Source organism: Nannospalax galili, unplaced genomic scaffold (genome assembly GCF_000622305.1).
Source record: "Nannospalax galili isolate Female #2095 unplaced genomic scaffold, S.galili_v1.0 scaffold1379, whole genome shotgun sequence".
NCBI classification, from domain to species: domain Eukaryota; kingdom Metazoa; phylum Chordata; class Mammalia; order Rodentia; family Spalacidae; genus Nannospalax; species Nannospalax galili.
This window is the reverse complement of record NW_008343573.1, coordinates 1,865,201-1,885,794: the sequence shown is the minus strand read 5'-3', so window position 1 is coordinate 1,885,794 and position 20,594 is coordinate 1,865,201. Positions and strand designations below refer to the sequence as shown.

The window sequence follows — 20,594 nt, the reverse complement described above, 5'->3', positions numbered from 1 at the left end:
ACTCCCTACTTCTGTCTCCCTAAGTAATGTTTCACTTTATAGCTAAGAGGTACTTTTTCTTGCTCTAATCATTCCTTCCTTAATATCTTAGGGATCACTATGAAGCCATCATTTCTTTCTCAATCCAAAAGAAGGAAGTCCACCTAGACTTCCTAAGAAGTCAATAAACTGAATCATCCACATTGACAGTAGATTATCAGCCAAACAGCATAGCAATAAAGACCAAGAGAATTATAATTTAGAAGAATAAATTCTTAAAATTATATACAATGGGTAACTAGAAAAGAGTATTATCTGATAAAATCAGATATCCAGAAGGGACTTGTGAATCAAGCAACAGAGAAATAAATGCAGTTGCAGATATACAACTAACATAGAAAAACAAGTTTTTGTAAACACAAGTTTTTGTAAACATGAATAATAAATAGCTGAAAGATAGGAACGTAAAGAAGACTCCATTTATAATAGAAACAGAACATTAAAACATAAAAATCAATTCCATAAGGAATATATGAAATCTGTAAGAAGAAAAAAATTTTTTTTTTTCCTTTTTGTAGTCTTTTTGAGACAAGGTCTCCCTGTAGCCCCAGCTGTCCTGGACCTCACTATGTAGACCAGGCTGGCCTGAACTCACCGAGATCCACCTGCCTCTGCCTCCCCAGTGCTGGGATTAAAGGCATGCGCCACCACACCCAACCCTAGAAGAAAGTTTTTAAATACTCCTTCTTTGAAAAGACATAAATAAAATGATACCACAAATTCTTGGAAAGACGAGGCAGGGCTGAACATTATAAAAAAAATGAACTGATTATTCTCCATAAATTAATTTGTAAATCAGTGCAATCTCAATTTGGAAATTAACAAGCTGATTATTAAGGATCAGAAAATGAACTGTAAGGACAGCTTTTTTTTTAAGGGGAAAAACAAAACTTTTTTGTTTTTTTTTTTAATATTATCCTTATCAGGTATTAAAATAAGCTACACATCTCTACAATTATTAGGAAATTAGTGTCATACAAACAGACCATCAGAATAATACAGAAATTCTAAAATTAGACACAGATACAAATACAAATGGATTTTTTGAAACGCATGATCCCACTATATAACACTGGCTGACCTAGAACTTATTATGTAGATCAGACTAGCCTTGAACTCAAAAAAATCAGCCTGGCTCTGCCTCCCAAGTGCTGGGATTAAAGGAGTAAGCCACCACAATCTGTGAAAATGTAAGTGTATGACAGAGGTGACATCTCAGGTTACTAGTGTAGAGATAAACATGTTAATAAATGCTGTTAGGACAATTAGGTAGTTTGAGTAGAAAGCATCAAGTTACATCTGCCTCTTATACCATACAAAGAATAAACTCCAAAAAAATAAGGGCTCTTAATGAAAAAATTAAAACAACATAAGCACTAGAAGAAAACAAGATCATTTTACTGTAAACTTTGAGTGGGAAACAGTTTCCAACCATGACTTAAAACAGAAATATAGGGCTGGAGAGATGGTTCAGTGATTAAGAGCACTGGCTGTTCTTGCAGAGGACCCGGGTTCGGTTCCCAGCACCCACATGGCAGCTAACTACCATTCATAACTCAAGTTCCAGGGGATCCAACAGCCTCTTCTGACCTCCACAGGCATTGCACAACACAGATGCACTTACATACATGCAGATAATATACTCATACACATAAAACAAAAATAATTAAAAAATTTAAAAACTAGAAATGTAACAGAAAAATTATCTGACCACATAGAAATTAAAAATAAAAATTGTACATAACAGTCCGTAATAAATAGAAAGACAAATGACCAACTGAGAGAAACATTCACAATATATACAACAAAAAATTACACTAAAATGCAAGATTTTCCAAAACTTGCACAAAACACTGAAATCCCCTGTGAAAAATGGGGAAGAAAAAAAACAAAAATGGCTAATTCATCAAAGAAAATATATAATGCTTCACAAATGAATGAGAAAATGTCACTATTCTTTTCCTGATTATATATTTTTAGATCTATTTTATATTTTTTTAATATTTTATTTATTATTTTTTATTTTTATGTGTATGAGTGTATTGCCTGCATGTAGGTAAGTGCACCCGTGTCATGCAATGCCCACGGAGACAGAAGAGGCTGTTGGATCCCCTTGAACTGGACTTATGGACAGTTGTTAGCTGCCATGTGGGTGCTGGGATTCGAACCCGTGCCTTCTGCAAGAACAACCAGTGTTCTTAACCGCTGAGCCATCTCTCCAGCCCCTTTATATATTTTTTAAAATATTTTATTAGCACTACTTTAAGAAGTAATATGATTACATTAAAAGACTTTGTATAAGTGGAAAATTTGTAAAAGAAGTGGCAAACCTGTATTACAGGAATAGTGACAAATTTCACGTTATTGTTGAAGCTTGGTAGCACAGTTTTGTAAGTAAGCAATATTCAAATATTAAAGTAGACATACAGACTTTTGAATTTATACTATAAGATCTAATTATATATTTTGAGAATTATATCAGTTTAGTTATTACAATGCTTTCTATTTCTTTCTTTTTTTTTTTTTTTTTAACTGCCACACTGTGATTTTTATCTCTAAAAGTTCTATTAGGGCACAGGTGAAGGCATCCTGGAGCTACAGAAGAGTAAGAGAAAAATGGAAAACCTCTTGGTGTTTGGTAACTGGAGAGGTCCAACATCAAGACCTGGATACCGAGGACTACTTGTAGAACAAGGACCACTGCTGGGCCTCAGGGGAGGTGGGAAATTCATTCCAGAGAACCAGTTCTGCCAAGACCAGAATGTACAAACAAACAGAGGCCTCCCCTATTCCCAGCGTAAGAGGCAAAGCCTCGGCCTTGCACAGCCTGGGTCCCCAGGGAAGGGCACTGTGGGGAATGTAGTCACTCAGAGAAGACTGAAACCTCTGCCCAGGATCTGAAAGTTCTTGTTCTACTCTGCTCCACCATCAATCAGCCTACCACCAGAGGAATGTGGAAATGTGACTCACAGTAGGGTGCCAAAATTTCAGCATGTGAGTGAACCAGAGCTCCAGCTCACAAGAGGGAACTACAAATCCAGCTCACAGAAGGAGACCACAATTCGCTCACTGGGGTGTAGGAGAGCACCTTTCGAACATCGCAGACAGCACCACAGCTCCCAGCTCCCAGGCAGGGGATCATAGCTCCAGGTTTATAGTTCCAGCCTCCAGAAGAGTACCACAATAGAGAAAATATCGCTATTTTTGTATGACTTTAGGAAAGATTGGATTTTTCCAAAAGGAACTTTATTACCATGTATTAATTGTACAAGAGAGTGGACTACATTGTGGTATTTTCTTATGTTTACTACAGGCCTTTACCATATTCATGCACGCACCTTCTTTTAGCCTCCCTCCTCTGTCCCCTGACCCCTGTTCTCCCTCTGAGCTAACCTCTTTCTTCCATGTCTTCTTTTCATCTAGATTCCATATAGGAGAAAATATTCAATATTTCCCTTACTAAGTCTGGTTTATTTCACTTATTATTTCCAATTCCATGCATTTTCCCACAAATAACATAATTTCTTTCCAGCCAATTAAAACTTTTGTGACTATGCACCATATTTTCTTTATCCATTCATCTGCTGACAGTCACCGACACTGATTCCACATTATAACACTTATGAAGAGTGAAGCAATAAGTATTGATGTGCATCATCTCTATAGTATGCTGAGTTAAAAGAGTCCAAGTATATACGTTGAAATTGTTTGAAGCAGTCACATGATAGTTCTATTTTCCATTTTTCAGGAACCTCTATGCTGGTTTCCACACAGCTACACTAACTTACATTGCAATCAGCATTTTACAAAGGTTCCTTTCTCCTACTACAGCCTAACAAGGATCTGCTATCATGTGTTTTTTCTAGGAGAGTCATTCTGACAGGGATGGGATGCAATCTCTGGGTTGTTTTGGTTTTTGCTTTGTTTTTGTTGTTCTTGTTTTGTTTCTGTAGGGAGGGAGGTTGTTTTGTTTTCTGAGTTCAGCTTTCCCTATAGTCCCAGCTGGCCTAGAACTGGCTATTAGACCAGGCTGGACTCAAGGCTCACAGAGATCCACCTGCCTCTGCCTACTAAGACCTTGGATTAAAGGCATGGGCCAGCCACCATGCCTAGTTTCTAGTTCTTTTTGATTTGCTTTTCTTTGACAGAAAATATTTCTTCAGTATTTATTTGCCATTTGTACTTCTTTTGAAAAGTTCAGCTCATTTAACTTAGGGAAAAAAATTAAAATATGACAACAAAATCAGTCTGTAGTTTTAGATACACAGGTCTATTCATACACAGGCTTACAGGAGTACAAACTGAAATAATCCTTCACAAGCGAAATTTAGCAGAAACAACATAACTCTTGCCTCTAGATTTGAAAGTCTCCTAGGAATACACCTTGAAGATACATCAATAAGTCAAACCTTCACAAGTACAAGATTACTTATTATGGTAACTGTTAGTAATTGCAAAAAATGGGAAATAACATGTATAGTCATACATAGAAAGTTAGTGAGACAGAAAAATCTTCTGGTTTTATTTTATCATACACACACACACACACACACACACACACACACACACACACAGAGCTACATGGCAGTATGGCTGCCATACTAAACAACACAACACTAGAAGGAGCATGGGCCAGCGGACAGTCAGAGGAGGACTGCAGCAGTGAGATGAAGGTGTTCAGCAGATATTCAGGAACCCAGGATGTGACAAGAAGGGCCTAAATAAGCTTCCAATGTGTCCAATTCAGATTGCTGAAAGGAGTCCAACACTAGAAGCCACATAAAAAAAAAAAAAAATCAGGTGTGTTGGTACACATTTGTAATTCCAGCAACGGAGAGGTGGAGACAGGTAGATCCCCAGGGCTTTCTGGCCAGCCAGCCATTCCTATTCCAGGAGATCCAGGCCAATGAGAGACCCTGTCTCAAAAAAACAAGGTTGGGAGCACCTGAGGTCTAAAGCCTGAGGTTGACTTCTGGCCTCCACAAGTACATGCACACACATGCCCACACTCCTGCTTCTGCATATACAAGTATACACACACACACATACTTGAACACAAACACACAAATATAAAAAAAATGTGGCACATGTATAAAATGCAATTTTACTCAGCCTTACAGAAAAAAAAATCCATTCATCAGAATTACAGGAAAATGGATGCAACTTGAGGTTATTATGTAAAGCAAAATAAGTCAGATTCTGAAAGACAAATACCACATTTTCTCTCATATATTGACTCTAGATTTAAGTGTGTGTGTAGAGAGAGAGAGAGAGAGAGAGAGAGAGAGAGAGAGAGAGAGAGAGAAAGTGGATCAAGAGAGGAGAGAAAGAGATCTTAAGGGGAGAAGGGGACTAATGGAACCATGTGAGATGAGAGTAGAAAGGGGATGATTTTGAAAGAGGTAAGGAACCAGCAAGAGCAGAGCAGGAGAGGGATGGGAGAAGGGAAAGGGAGGGAGAGGAATAACAATGAAGTAAAATGGCAAATATGTATAAGAATGCCATAAGGAAACCTATTACCTGTATAGTACTTCAAAAATGATAAAAAGACAAAGCTTAATAAAATTAAAGATTGAAGCCAGTTCCTGACCAATGCCTGATTCACTTTACAAAACTTCCATCTTGCTATTTTCTACCTTGCTTTTACTACTCACAATTTTTATGATTATTGACTGGTATTTGCTAATATTTTCCTTTTATTTACTAAGATTTCTAAGTATAAATATTTTCTGTATTCTCCAACACTTCCTCTATTATTGACTTTCTTTTCGGCTGTAAATTACTTCTTCATGAAGCACATTCCTGAATAAGTTTTACAGGATATCTCTGCAAATAATAAACTCAGCTAATATTTATTTTTTTTAAACAGGATAAAACTATATAGCTCAGCTGGACCCAAACTCATGATCCTCCTGCCTCAGTTTCATGAAAGTTGAGACTATAGGTATACAACCAGTTCAGCTCTACATTCATCTTGAAAAAGGGTTTCTTACCAGTATGCTTGAAAAATTAGCTGAAATACCCTGAGTTAGTGTGTTGCCAGATCTCAGAGTGATGCCCAGGAGAAGGACTTAAATAGAGGAAGATTCATTTGGGGTCATGGTTTCAGAGATTTCGGTTCACTGCTGGCTTTCTCCACTACTGTGTGCCAGAGATGGAGCAACCATCATAGTGGCAAAAGTACATGGCACAGGAAGGTTGCTTACCTAAACACTATTTCTTCCTGGGAAGGAGCAAGGGACAAGGCATAGTCCCTAAGAACACAACCCGAGCAACATACTTCTCCTGCCAAGCCCCACTTCTGAAAGACTCCCCCACCTTCCAATAACTTAAGTTATACTAGAAATCCATTAATGGATCGGTCCATAGGTTGAGTCAGAGCCCTTGGGAGTCAATCACCTCTCAGTGATAGGATCCACCACCTGGTTACTAAGTATTAGATACATAAGTCTTTTATGGGGACAGGACATTTCTTATCAAAACCAAAAGTTTATAGTATAGTGTGACAGATTAATAATTTTTAGATCATTCTACTTAGGCTTAAATATGATCCAACAGTATAATATGAGCAAGCTAGTTGACTATTTTGCATTTCTTTCAATCTCTTAAAGAAGAATGATAGCGTATCTCAGACTCAAATAAGTAAAGTAAGTTAATACATGGGTAATGTTTAAAACTTGCCTAGGAAAGACAAAATAGTAAGCGATCTTTTTATTGACTTGACAGTTTGCTTTGATATTTAAAACGTGTATTATTTCATTGTTTTCTGAAGCTACTGCTATTGTTAAGAAGTCTGCTTTAAGATATTTTTCCTTTGAATGTCATTTCTGCTTCCTCCTTGCCTGCTTTTTAAACATTTTATGTGTCTTAGGCATCTTTGGGCTATGATACAGTACATTCACAAACTAGATTTATTTAATTCAGACTCTTCAGAGTCTAAACCTAATTTACATTTTTCATTAATTTTATAAAAATTCTCACCCTGACTTCTTACTGTCACCTGATAGAATGTGTGACTTGCAGAAAAGCCACAAGCCTCATTAGGGAAAACCATAAATCCCTTAAAGTGGCCAACTAGCCCTAAATTGACAGCCTGGCCATGCTCAACTCTTCTCAACTGATTGCTCCCTGGATTGGGAAACTGTTTACGGAGCCAACCTGTCTCCTTTAGGGCCCTAAGATAGCTCCCCTGCCTGAAAAAATAATCTTGGGAGTGCAACTGAGTTCCTATAGAAGTGAAAACAACCCCTCCTTTCAATGCAGATGCCTGATTCCCTAGGCAAGGCCTCTGTCCTCTGCTGTGTTCTCTCCATAAAGGGAACACATTCCTAGCTTGCCTGTTGCAGGTCTGGCTCTATCTCTTATATCTAAACTCTACACTCCTTCCTTATTCTACTCTCCTAAATCTAACATCACCCATCTCTCTGGAAGTTGTCTTAGTCTTTTGTGAGATCTGCTCTTTCTGTGTCTCTAATACATCATATTTCTCATCTCTTTACCTTTATGCTCTATTTTTCTGATGATCTCCTAATATCATCCAAATTTTAATTCTTTCTTAAATCATTTCTTATACACCTTGAATCTATCCGTTTAATTTTTTATTACTACAATGTAAGCTATAGGCATTGTATTTGGTCCTTCTTCAAATCTCATGCTCCTTTATGTTGGGGACCCCTGTTGTGTAAAGTAGCAGTCTCTCCATGTCCAGATAGGCTATGGGCTCAGCGTCATATGCAGAGACTCCTTTTATCAGCAGGGTGCCTTCCCGGCATCTTCCTGACTCATCTTTTGAAGTAGCCATGGCCTCTGGCTCTGCCAGCTTTTCCTGTGTGATTTTCAGGCAGTCTGACAGCCTGGCAGGAGCCCACTTCCATATGTAAATAGGGCATCCCACAAAGTACCTATCAGCTAAGGCTTTTACCACTACCCCCACAGTATAAAGTACCCTGGTTTTCCCTCAATAATCGAAGCTGGATCACTAAGGCCTGGAGCCGAGCTGAGTTACAGAATAAAGGGGCTGTACCACTGACTGAGCTGAGTTCTGTGTCTTACTGCCTACGATCCAGCCTTCCCAGAGAGGGCTGTCTCTTCGTAAGCCACGACTCACAGAAACCCAGCTTTCACCGTCTCCACACCTTCCCACGCGATCCGGCAGCTGACGGATCTCGTATCTCCGAGGAAGTGCACGGTGGATTGGGACGGCAGGGAACCCGACCTGGCCAGCCCCGGTAGCAGAGAGCCTCAACAACGCGGAGAAGCAGGGACCCACCTGGGAGAGCAGCGATCAGTAGAGTCGCCAGCACCCAGTAGACGCGGAGACCCACAGCAACGCGGCCCGCGGGACCCGCCGCACCCCAGGTGTGCGCAGGAGACCGGCGCCATGCCCAGCAGCTGGCGCTCCAAGATCCCTGCGCCCCCATACCTTCATAGAGTTTCTCTATCCCATTGTATTACTTTTCTGTTGCTGTGATAAAGCACCATGATCAAGAGAACTTACAGAAGGGAGAGTTTATTTGAGCTTACTGTTCCAGAGGAATCAAGAGTCCATCATGGCAGGGAGATATGGTGGCAAGAGGTGGCTAGAGCAGAAAGAGGGGCACTCATATCTTCAAGCAGGCACAGAAAGCTGAAAGCGATTGGAATCCAGCAAGGCTTAAGAGCCCCCAAAGCCTGCCCCCAGAGACATACTTCCTCAAGCATGGCCACATCACCTTAAAATGGTACCACCAATAGGGACAAAATGTCCAAATACTTGGAGCCTATGAGGGACATTCTCATTCAAGCTACCACACTCATATCACTTGTGCCTCAGATCTTCAAATATTCATTTAAAAGTTTGATTTTGCTAAAGACCTGGTAGAATAACTTTCACCCTTAAACTCTGTATAAATCTTGCCTGTGGGTATAAACAATGGTCACATAAAAGTGTTTATGATAACTTTTCTCATTTGAATGAAGGGAAATACATTTATTAAAACAAAGCTGTCTGCTGCTTTATGCAGGTGCAGCGTTCAGTCAGCAAGGAAGTGGGGAGAATGGGACATGATTTTATGTCTATACCCAAGTTCTTAATTAAGCTTCTGCTCTCTAGTACTGCATTCTGTTTCTCCCTGATTGTAACCCAGAATTTACGAACTAGAAAAGAATGTCCAATTTAATAAGTTGTATTTTTTTCCTTAAGCACTTTATTCAGAACAATACATGTTCTTCAGGTAGTGTTTTGATAATATGATTTTAACACATGCTAATAAAAGCCAAGAAAAATCATGGCAACTTCTAAAAAAAAAAAGGTTGATTTTGATATTTTTTTTATCAGCATGGGAAGGGAAAAATCCCTGTCTGCTTACCTTCAGCTCATAGATTATTTTGTGTCCTATAAACTCTGATTATAAACTAGTCTTCCTCGGGCTCTATCTATGACTATAAGCTGGTCTTCTCGGGCTCTATCTATAACTATAAGCTGGTCTTCCTCGGGCTCTATCTATGACTATAAGATGGTCCTCCTCGGGCTCTATGTATGACTATAAGCTGGTCCTCCTCGGGCTCTATCTATGACTATAAGCTGGTCTTCCTTGGGCTCTATCTATGGGAACCTTATACAGTTAGCAAAACTAAGGTCCCTTGGGCAGCTCTGCTTTAGCCACCATCAAGCAAACAAGACCCAACTTTACCACAGACCACAAGTTTGTGTTAGGCAACTCTGCTATTTTAAGTATTCAAAAAGAAATCCCATGCTCCATCCTGGAAACTCTCTAATCTAGAGTACATGCCAAGAGAGCAGCATCTTTGCTGTCTTATGTGCCAATGGTAGGTAAAGTTTGTTTCCACACTTTTTAAACAGGAAACTATAATGGCTACCCTATACAGCCACTGCATTCTTCTTGTATTTCTCAGATTTTTCCCTCTTCACTTTTAACCAGGAGGAATTTCTCTTACTTTTTATAAAAGGTCAGATATGCAAATAAACATAATTTTAGTGAGTACTTACAGATATTTTACAATGGAAGCGCCTTAAGAGTATTTACTTAAGAGTATTTAGTTAGGCTGGGCATGGTGGTACACTTAGGAGGCTGTGATGGCTAATCCTGGGTGTAAACTTGACTGGATCTGGGATTAACTGAAAGAGATCTTCTTGATTGGATCATCTGAAGCTGGAAGACACACCCTAAATGTGGGCGTTATCTTCCAATGGTAGCCCATATAATAGGCCAAGGCAGCGGAGAATTCCAGGCTTCTTTCTGCTTGCCTTCTCTCTCATTGGTGAGTTCATCTTGCTGCTGTAGACTGAAGACTAGCTGATCTGTTGGAATTTGTCAGATATTTCAGTGCCAGATTGGGACTACTGAGACATCCAGCCTTGTGGACTGAGCAACTACTAATTCTCAGCCTCTCCAATGTGGTGCAGCCATTGTTGGACTACTCGGACTCTATCCTGTGAACTAAGCTGATAAATCCCTATACATATATATTCATTCTACTGGTTCTGTTTCTTTGGAGAACCCTGACTAATACAGAGGCAGAGGCAGGTGCTTCTCTACATAGTCAACACAAGTTCCGGGCCAGCTGGGGCTAAAAGAGACCCTGTCTCTAAAAATCAATACTGTCAATATTTTTTATCTTGGTCTTTATGATTTTCCTAGGGTTTCTCCATATTCTATAGTAAACACCAAGTTTAAAATTTAAAAATAAAACTGTTACCAAGCATAGTGGTGTACATCTATAACCCCAGCACTCTATAGGCTGAGGGAGGAGGGTAATCATGAGTTTGAGGATAGTCTGCCCAACATGAGAACTTGTTCGAAATTAGAAAAAAAAAATTAAAATTGCCTGCTGAATTATGTAATCAGAAATGAACTTTAAAAGAATGGTACCTCACAAAGCCATGGTCAGTAGTTAAGTACCTATCTGCTAAAGAATAAATGGACACTTAAAGCACCTTATCCCTGGCTTCTCTCAGAATCACTGTCTAAATTATCAAAGCCATATCCAAGGGCTCTATTCCCTAATTACCAATCAGTTATCCATAGACTGGGCGTGGAAAGTTCTATGTTTTAAAAAAAGGTACACAGTTTAGATGCACAGACATGTTTGAAGCTTATTAATTTAGAAGGCAAAACAATAAGGGAAGGCAGCAGATTCTGTCCTTGGGTCACTTGAACTTGTCTATCTACAAAGTCTCCCAAATTTCAGCACAAGTTTCATTTTCAAAGACGGATGCAAGCAACAAGCAATGGCTAAAATCAGGGATGAGTGCTTCAGGGTGTCATAAAAGAGAAGAGAGCTTGGGGGACACGAGGGAATTGAGGAAACAAACTGCAGGCAAGTGCAATGGCAGCACATGGACACATTTTCTAGAACCACCATTTCTCATTGTGACTCTGGTCACCAGCATTGTCATCCCCTAGTATTCTCTCCCAAGTTTCTGTGGGAGGATTGCTTCTCCCTTCCTCCGTAGTAACAAGCTTGCTCATGAGACTTTCTTCCCGCATAAAATGTCAAGAAATAAGCTGAAAATCACTGTTGAGTTAAAACTTTGAAAGTCACTGTGTGGGTCTACTGTTCTATTTCAGGATAGAAAAGGAGACTGATTTTTCCACCTGAGTGCTCAACTGGGTAAGACATGGAAGATGGCAGAAGCCAAAGGCAGGACACTTGTGAAAAATGAACGGTTGCTATTATAAGCCACTAAGACTTAGAGATCATTTGTTAGTGTTATCATAACCTTGTCTCATCTGTATGATATAGAAGTTAGTACTGCTGTTACAACAGTTCTCTATGAATGATTCACAGCAAAGCATAGGTTCATTCTTTTTATAATTAAAATAAAATGTCAACAATGTTCCCTCTTCATCCCAGTAAAGCAAATAAATGCAATCAGGTGATCTACAGCATTAGTTCCAACCTTTCATTTTACTCATTTGTCCTAACAAAACATAACAAAACATACTTAGTACATGTTCTTGACTAGGCAGCATGCTATCATGGAAAAGATGGAAAAACTTTGAGGATAGGGGATGGGGGAGAGAGGGAGAGTCAGGGGGAGGAGGAAGGAGAGGGAAAAGGAGAGGAAGAGGGAGAGAGAGAACAAATACAAATATTTCCAACACACTGTGGAAGAGGTTATAATAGAGACAGTACAAAGACCTGTCACAGCACAGATATAAAGCATGGATGATTTTACAGCTGAGAAAACCTAATGGAGCAGGACCTCAAAGAAGTGACAGTTATGTAAGTGAGGGAGAGGAAGGAAATTACCATTTAAAAAAAGAATTAAACATTGGGAGCCAAAAAAGTCCTGATGGGGTAAAGAGTTAAGAAGTTCCCTGACAGTGGCCTCATGTGCTCATAGAGAGGATAGAAGCAGGCTAGACTGTAGCTAAGCTCCACTCAATCCTCTCACAAGGCATTGGGAACATTTCCATGACTATGACACAATTAAATCTGTGTTGTAGGAAGATAGCACTGAGAAAAACATGGTGGTGGAACTGGAAAGGAAGAACCTAACAGCATCATTGTTATCTGTCTGATATTCATACATTTCAACAAAGGCAAATGGCTATATGTTTTATTCAAAAGCACATGCTAAACTGCCAGGTAAAAACAATAAAAAGCTGACCATATACAAAAGATTTACAAGATTCTATATGGAAGAACTATCGAAAACAAGATTGCTGGAAAGAATTTAAAGTCATAAAACATTCATATTCAATCCGTCCTGCTTCTCATACAGTATTCTGCTGCCATAAGCAATCCACCAGGGCTCACAGGAAACTACCCCAAACGTAAAACCAGATACTAAGTGCAAACTGATTAAGAGAAGATGGAAAAGTTTAAATAACCAATGAGCAGATACATTTATGACAGGCGACCCTCTTATGAGCAAAAAAGGCCTACAATACAGCAATGCCTTCCTTTCCACTTGGTTCATACCACCCTATGATCACTGCTCTTACACACTGCTTACAAAGGCAAGGTTGAGGAGGTGGGCTCAATCAAAACTAAGGACTGGAAGAAGCCTGAAATTTCTTTGGCTTAAACGCTAGTCTCATGTCAGGGTCAGAGTGACATCTCCCCCACCCAGACCCCACCTCCAGTGAAATGGGAACCACTACTGCCTAGAAAAGCGTATTTGCTCTATGACTACATTAAGAGGTTTTCACAATACAAAAGAATGTTGCGCTTAACAAAATGGCTTTACTTCTAACAAATCCAAGCACTTTAGAAACAAAGTTGTAAATGTTGTCTTCTATAACTCTAAGAATTATTAAGGATGATTGAAAGACATCCTTAAGAAAACCTAAGATTTCATAAACTATTTGAATGTACTCAAGGGAAGGAACATTCTCTTATTAGTTAGTGATGGCATAAAATATGCTGGATAAAAACACAAATGTAGGCTTAGAATACTCTTAATCTAGGTTCTTTGGCCTACTGCGTAACCCTAGGAAATCACATAACCACTTGATAGCAAAAGTTTCTCTAAAACTAGGACTTAAAAAAATAGCCAGTTCATATAACAATTGTTAAAGGAATTACATGAGTTAACATTAATGAAAGCCTTGACAGCAAGAATGAATACCTATCAACTATGAGTCTTGGTAGTGACAGTTTCCAACATTTAGCATAAATATTGAATGAATGAGTCAAAATAACCATAGTTGTGTAAACTTTTGAAAAAGTGTGGATCAACGATATTGAAACATTTTTAAAGAATAAAATGACAACCACGCTTTTCTTCTTAAAGGGAAATTCTTCCCAAAACCTTTAATAAAAATTTATAAATAGAACTATAGAGCAGAGAAAAAAAGTGAAAGGATGGGAAATTAGACTTTCTACTTACATCAGGTTTGGAATGATGAAATATCTTCAGGGGAAATTTTAAGTCATCTTTGGCTAACGTTACTAGATATTCTTTTAATAGTTCATTAGCTGTACCAGGAGACCGTTTCTCACAACGATGAAGAAAAGGAACCATCCACTGGTAGGCACTTGTCACATATTTCTCCTCGGAACACTGGAATAAAATTAATCAAAACAAACAAGCAGCTAATTAAATATTTTATTATACTGGACAAGTCAGACTGATGTAAAGCAGTAGAAACCCATACTTTCTAAAACACTGCAGAGCCCCACTCACTTGAGGTCTAACAGGAGACAGAATTTGTCACATTATTCTCAGGCTGGTGCACTGGCCATAACCACACAGCACATCTCTGCAGACCATAACTGACTTGGGCTCACATGACCCAGGCCCAGCTCTGGAAGACACACCTGCAGCTACTACTTCTTAGCCTGAAGGCCCTCCAGAACAGGGAAGAAGACAGAAAAGAACATGTGACAAGAGACAGAGAGACACCTGAGGCCAACCGAAAGAGTGAAAAAGAAAAGCACAGGGGCACAAAGAGACAGGTGAGCAAAGACAAACTAGAAAAGGAGCCACTTGGGAATGGCACCCACTTAGAAAACCCAGTCTCTCCGCCCTCTTCCTTCTTCTTTGTTCTGTTACTCCTTATATCCACCTTTATAATACTCCAAATGACATGGGTGATTTGATTCATCAGCCCTAAAAATGTACCATCCCTGTATGAACTGCCCCAGTAGATAAACCTACAACTCAAGCAGAGTCTTACATACAACACAAACCAAAATTCACTAGATGGATTCTACAGAAAAGAAATTATTGAGAAAAAAGAAGCTAGGGCCAGAGAGAAAAAAAAAGAAAAGCAGATGGATAAGAGAGGACAGAGACCAAAAGGAGAAAGAAAAAAATGTGGTAGGGGTTACTGGGAGGCACAAGAGAAGAGAGTCAAGGACAAAGCAAAGCAAAGTATAAAAACAGGTAAGAGTTTTTGATTCCTCCAATAACTTACATAAAAATATCATTTTGGAAAAAATGTAAAGAAATTGTCGTTTATTTAACTAAGCTTTCAGGCTCAGTAGACATTTCATATTTGGTTTGTAACACATAGTAATCAAAGCCCATAGGGAACATTTAAAAGGAGAATTAAATTACACCTACATGATTCATCAGTAATCTTAGTTTTTCAATGTCTTTCATCTGCTGGAGTTCTTTCAGAGTGAGGGTTAAGTCACATCCGGCTTCATATACCATTGTTTCCAAAGTCACCAAATCATCACAGAGAACTAGCAAGCCAGGGATATGTCGCTCCATTCCAAGGCGAACAAGTGACAAAGCACAGTCAACCTAAAATTGAACAGCAGCACATATTTCTTATATGTCCAAAGTGAAAGCCTCTAGTGCAGAATCAAATTCTTATATAACTATTTTATAGAATTCCATTATCAGAAACGTTTCTCCCTACAAAAGTACTGAAGTTATTTATCATCTATATCAGTATCAAACTTTTGCAAATGAATCCATCAGCAGGACTGATGAAGATACAAATAGGAAGAGAAAGATAGCATCTTAAATCTATAGAACATTACAGTTCGTAGTACAGATTTATGGACATATCTCCATTTAATTCTCACATCAGAATAACAAGCGGAGGAAATGATAGCATATCAAATACGACAAAGGCAAATGAACAGAACTAGCACTCTGCTTCGGAAATGAAGATGCGCTTCCTAGCTTTCCCCCTTTGGTGCCTAACCATCTGCAGCCTCCCTTACAGCAGGCACTCAATAAATATTCATTTTCTAACTAAACAAAGAACTGTTTTTCCTCCAGTTGCTCAGCAGACTGACATTTGTCTTCTGTTGCCTGATCAAATTTGTAAAGTGGCATATTCTCTGATCGATGGGAAAATCATCTAGTGTGGCTTACACCCATCATTTCTCGTACCTACCCCTACTCTCCTGTTCCAAAACTGAAAATTATTCCCTGAGGACCCAAAATAAGTTAACAGCAATCTAGGTGCTAGGAATACAAAGATGAATGGATGAAGTCTCTCCAAAGATTTAGACATTCAGAAACATGGCAACTGATACAGTGAAGTAAGGACTGTGTCTTGACTGGAATCCATAGAGACTTAAGCCAACCTGAAGGTATCATGGACTTTCCCCAGAGAGGGAGAACCTAAAAATGGGCCCTGAAGAACTAATAAATATTAATTGGGTGAAGAAGACATTAAAGGCAGAAGAACAGCCTAGAAGGTAGGGAAGCACAGCGCACTTCAAAAGTATAAATTAGATCCATTTGACCCAAAAAAAAAAGTAGGAAGTCACAGCTTACATAATGGGAAGGGCCAGATAATGAGGAAAATTGTTTACAAAGCTAAAGAATTCACTGCTTATCCGAAAACACCTGACTGAAGGTTTTCCAATTAAGACCTGTGATCTGTGACTTTTCCTGGGGAAACATAAATATCTATTCACCCTATATAGGGCACTGATGACAAATCAAAGAAAGATTCCACCCAAGTCTAGCTTGGTGAAGCAATGATTTGAACTGAGGCTATTTACAAGAACATGAATAACTTATGGGCAACTACATCAAACAGACTCCTACTCACCACTAATTGTTTACTGCTCATATATCCTCAGGAAAGGTCAGGGTCTAGTGTGCTGTCTGGTGAACTATCTCCTTTCTTCATAAAGTAATGTTAGTGGATCCATCCTTGTGAGGGTTTCATGGAGCTAATCCAGGTAATCATAGCAGCTCTGGTTTTAGGATGGCAGGAGTCATCCCATGTCTGGAGGACAGTTCCAGAACAGCACGTCATAAACATTTATACTTTGGGGGGAATACTCAATATTGACTGAATGGTGAATTTGTGTGAATAATGAATGAGAAATGAACTGAGAGCAGAAAGACCATTCGGGAGCACTGCAGCACCTGGTGTTAGAAGATACTGCCAGAAATGTACTGCTTCAGTTGTTTACTCACTTTTTGGTACATTCATTTGTTTACTGAGTAAATATTTGCTGAATACTACCTATGTACTAAACAACAAACAAAGAGGAGCTACACTAGGGCAGCATAACTACAGACCTACAGGAGAATGAACATGAGAGATAATTAGAAAGCATGAAAGCTGGTCAGACCAGATGGCGAGCACAGGTAAGGAGGAGAAAGAGTCTAGAGTGATTGTCTGGCCTCTCCCTTCAAATAGAGGCTGAAGACAAGAGAACACTCACACCAAGTGCAGAGGCACTGCACATGCGATGCTGAGGAGCCTGTGGAATACCTCAGTGCAGATGCCAAGCTGCAGGTGTAAAAACAGGAAACCAAAATCTGAAAAGAAAGTAATACAGTTGGCTGGAGAGGATATGTAGGAATAGTCAGCACATAAATTATAGAGCAGTATTTGAGGTCTAAGTGGCCCACACTTGTAGACAAGATTAGTGTCAACAGCAGCACCCGGGCAAATAGTGATAAGGGACAACTCAAAGAGCAGCAGCCAAGGCAGCCATGAGAGCAGACTAACATGAATGGCTAGGGCAAGGACAAGAAAACCTGACCTGATATCACAGAAGCCCAGGAGGGAAAGATGTCTGGAAAAAGTAGGCAACACTGGCAAAAGAGAAGGTGCTGAATTAGAAAGGGGACCCTGATATAAGAGGACAACTGCCAGCTTCACAGACTGCACCTTCCACAGTGTGTCAAAGGCACCCAGACTCTGCAGAAATGGAGAAGAAACAAAACTGAGACAGTGAGTCCAAGAGCAGAGGGACTGTTTCTAGGCCAGCTGTGATGCAAACAAGAAAAACAGAAGCCTGCAGGATGATCTGCCTTAATTTTTATACTTACACAACAGAAGGGATTTGAACTTTAGGATTTGTCCTAAAAGGTATGTGGGGAGGGGTGGACCTAGTGAAGGAGAGTTAAAGATACAGGGAGAATCCAGAGCACAGGTAAAGAGAATAGCTGTGGAGAGGAGGAAAAAGACATGCTGGAAGGAAGAGCTCAGATTCTCAAATAAGATGCCAAGCAAAATCACTTTCTGAGAATGACAAGGAAGTGACAGGGGAGGAGGAGGAGAAAAGAAAGAGAGCGCAGCAATGGAATGCAAAGGAAAACTAGTAGGAACAAGAAAGGTCCACCCAGCCCAAAAGCCTCAAGACTGGCAGGCAGTGGTGAAGACCAAGGGGCAGGAGGGCAGCTGCAGGAAAGAGCAGTGCAAATAAAGCAAGGGTGAGTGCAAGTGGGCAGAGTACAAGGCAAAGCAGGAGGGTCTGAGAACACTTCAATACAGAATACAAAACTACAATTCCTATTTAAAACACAGCTAATAACTGTCCTTAACTCCAGTCCCAGGGGATCCGAAAGCCTCTTCTGTCTTCCACGGGCATTGCACAACATGGGTGCACTTACCTACATGCATGTAATATATGCATATACATAAAATAAAAATAAATTAAAAACTTTTAAAAATGTATCATTAGCCAGATATGGTGGCACACGCCTTTAATCCTAGCACTCAGCAGATAGATGCAGGAGGATCTCTCTGTTGTATTCCCAAATGTGTACTGAAATAAAAAATTTTTAAATTGAAATGAAGTAGACTTTAATGAGATTTACAGAACTATACCACAAACTACAAGCCTTCAATGGATAAAATTCACCACCATAAACATTTTTGTGAAGCAACAAACAGATTTTGCTGAAGGCGTTTGTAGGCACTAAGGAAGAAGTAGTCCACATCAAATTAAACCTCTAAAAATGAAAAAGATAAAAACTATGTCAGATATCACTTTGAAGCATAAATGACAAGAAATGACAATACCTTACATGAAGCTGGGAATAAAAAAATTCTATTGCATGTTTAAATAAACAAAAGATATGACAGAACACAGTCAACCAAAGTACTCCAAATCACTTTGCTTAATCCATCCCTAATTACGCAAAAAGAAATCAAGATGCCTAAGAATTTTACTATAGTCTTTAATAGAGCAGTTTTTATTCACAGTAAAAAGGGGAAAAACAGTTTCCACATAACTCCTGCTACTCTCCCACCTTATGTCTCCACCCATTGCTCTACTCCCGATCCCTCCACATGTCAAGAGTCCTCATCAAAGGGGTACATTTGTTCTGTTGGTGAACCCAAACTGACACATCATTATCATGGGAAGACCTCAGTTACCATTCAGGTTCACTCTTGACTTACACAATCAATAATTTGACCACTGTATACAATGACATATATCCACCATTACAGTAGCATAAACAACAGTATTATTGCCTGAAAAAATCTCTGTGCTCTGCCTGTTCATCCCAATAACCCTAGCAACTACTGACAGTTCCACTATCTCCACAGTTCACCCTTTTCTAGAATGCCATTGGCTTGGAACCCACCTTAGGCAACCATTTCAGATTGGCTTGTTTCACTTAGAAACATGCACGTTCTTATGCCTTCATAGTGCATTTGTTACAAAATGACATCTTGGTTCACCATATGTAAGAAACAAACCACTCTTGCCCTCCAAGGTCGACTAAGTTCCAGGGGACTATGGAGCATCTTTCAAAATGTCCTGTAACTGTGGTGAGTCACCTGTCCTCCTGTGCAGGGAGGCTATGGAAACCCCACAAGATGGACTTGAATCAGTTCCCAGTCTACAAAGAGGAGGGTCAACTCAGAGGAAACATCTCCTACATGCTTCCAAGTAAAGCCAGCTAGAGTCGAGCAGGACCTTTGACTTAACATAGATGGAACTGGTAAAAGAAAAGAGCCATCAACTCTTCCCAAACCTGTGTGACCCCTAAGGAACAGATCCTCCAACGAACTGGAAAATAAAAATAAATTGGTTTATTTGAGCCAACTGTACGGTCTTAAACACCCAAAAGGAAAGTATAAACAAAGATTAAAGGGATCAATATATTTCTTTAAGAGTTCAAGGGATTATACTTCTCAGGCATCAGGCTTAAGTCCATATAAAATGTTATTTAGACAATTATTTCTCATTGATGATTTTGTTTCTAAGCAGAAAGTGCTGCTCAGATATAAGACTTCAAATCTTGATCTGCAATACTATAGTGCCCACCTGTAGCTAAGGGAGGCAACCAGCTATTGTTCTAAAATGACGGATAAACTTGTTTTCTCCCTCTATCTAGAAGCCCTTGAGAGGGAACTGACACTGATACCAGCCACTTCAACAGCTATCAAAGTGCCTGAAAACAAACCCTGAGTCCATCACTCTCAAGTCCAACCTTGGAAGACAAAAGAAAAATGAGGAGTAACCCAATAGAGGGATGCTTTTGGAAGCTCTCGACAAGAAATCCCAATGGACTCCGATATAAACATTTCAAATTTTCCCTGTTCTTTTTGCTGGTTCCCTATCTAGAACTTGTAATACTAACTACTCTTGCCTTTACTTCTCCTTCACATCCCCTATTCAACAGTCAAGCACCTCCTTTTGTCCCTACAGATAAGAGTTATGCAGTTTGGGAATCTTTTAGATAGACCCACTGAAGGGGTATTCCAGTTGCCTCATCTTGCATCCCTGTTCAGCATGGAAGAAGCCAGAGCAGTCTGCAACCTGACTCCCTATTGATAATTTGGGTAACCTCTTCAGAGGATGGTGTGATAAGAATACGAGGTAGGAATTGGCTAGGCAGTTAGGGTAAAAAAAGACTTCAAATAAAAGTAGCCAGT

At 39.5% G+C, this 20,594-nt stretch overlaps 1 protein-coding gene across 1 annotated transcript in view; it reads right to left on the bottom strand.

The window, feature by feature from the left end:
• Window positions 1-13,777: 13,777 nt before the first annotated feature.
• Window positions 13,778-20,594, bottom strand: part of LOC103739398 (neuroblastoma-amplified sequence-like) — a 165,653-nt gene continuing 158,836 nt past the window's right edge. Inside the window, exons 24-25 of the mRNA XM_008839774.3 lie at window positions 15,059-15,244; window positions 13,778-14,053 (exon numbers count right to left, since the gene is read on the bottom strand). Of these exons, the coding sequence (XP_008837996.2) occupies window positions 13,778-14,053; window positions 15,059-15,244 (462 nt within the window). The remainder of the gene's footprint in view (window positions 14,054-15,058; window positions 15,245-20,594) is intronic.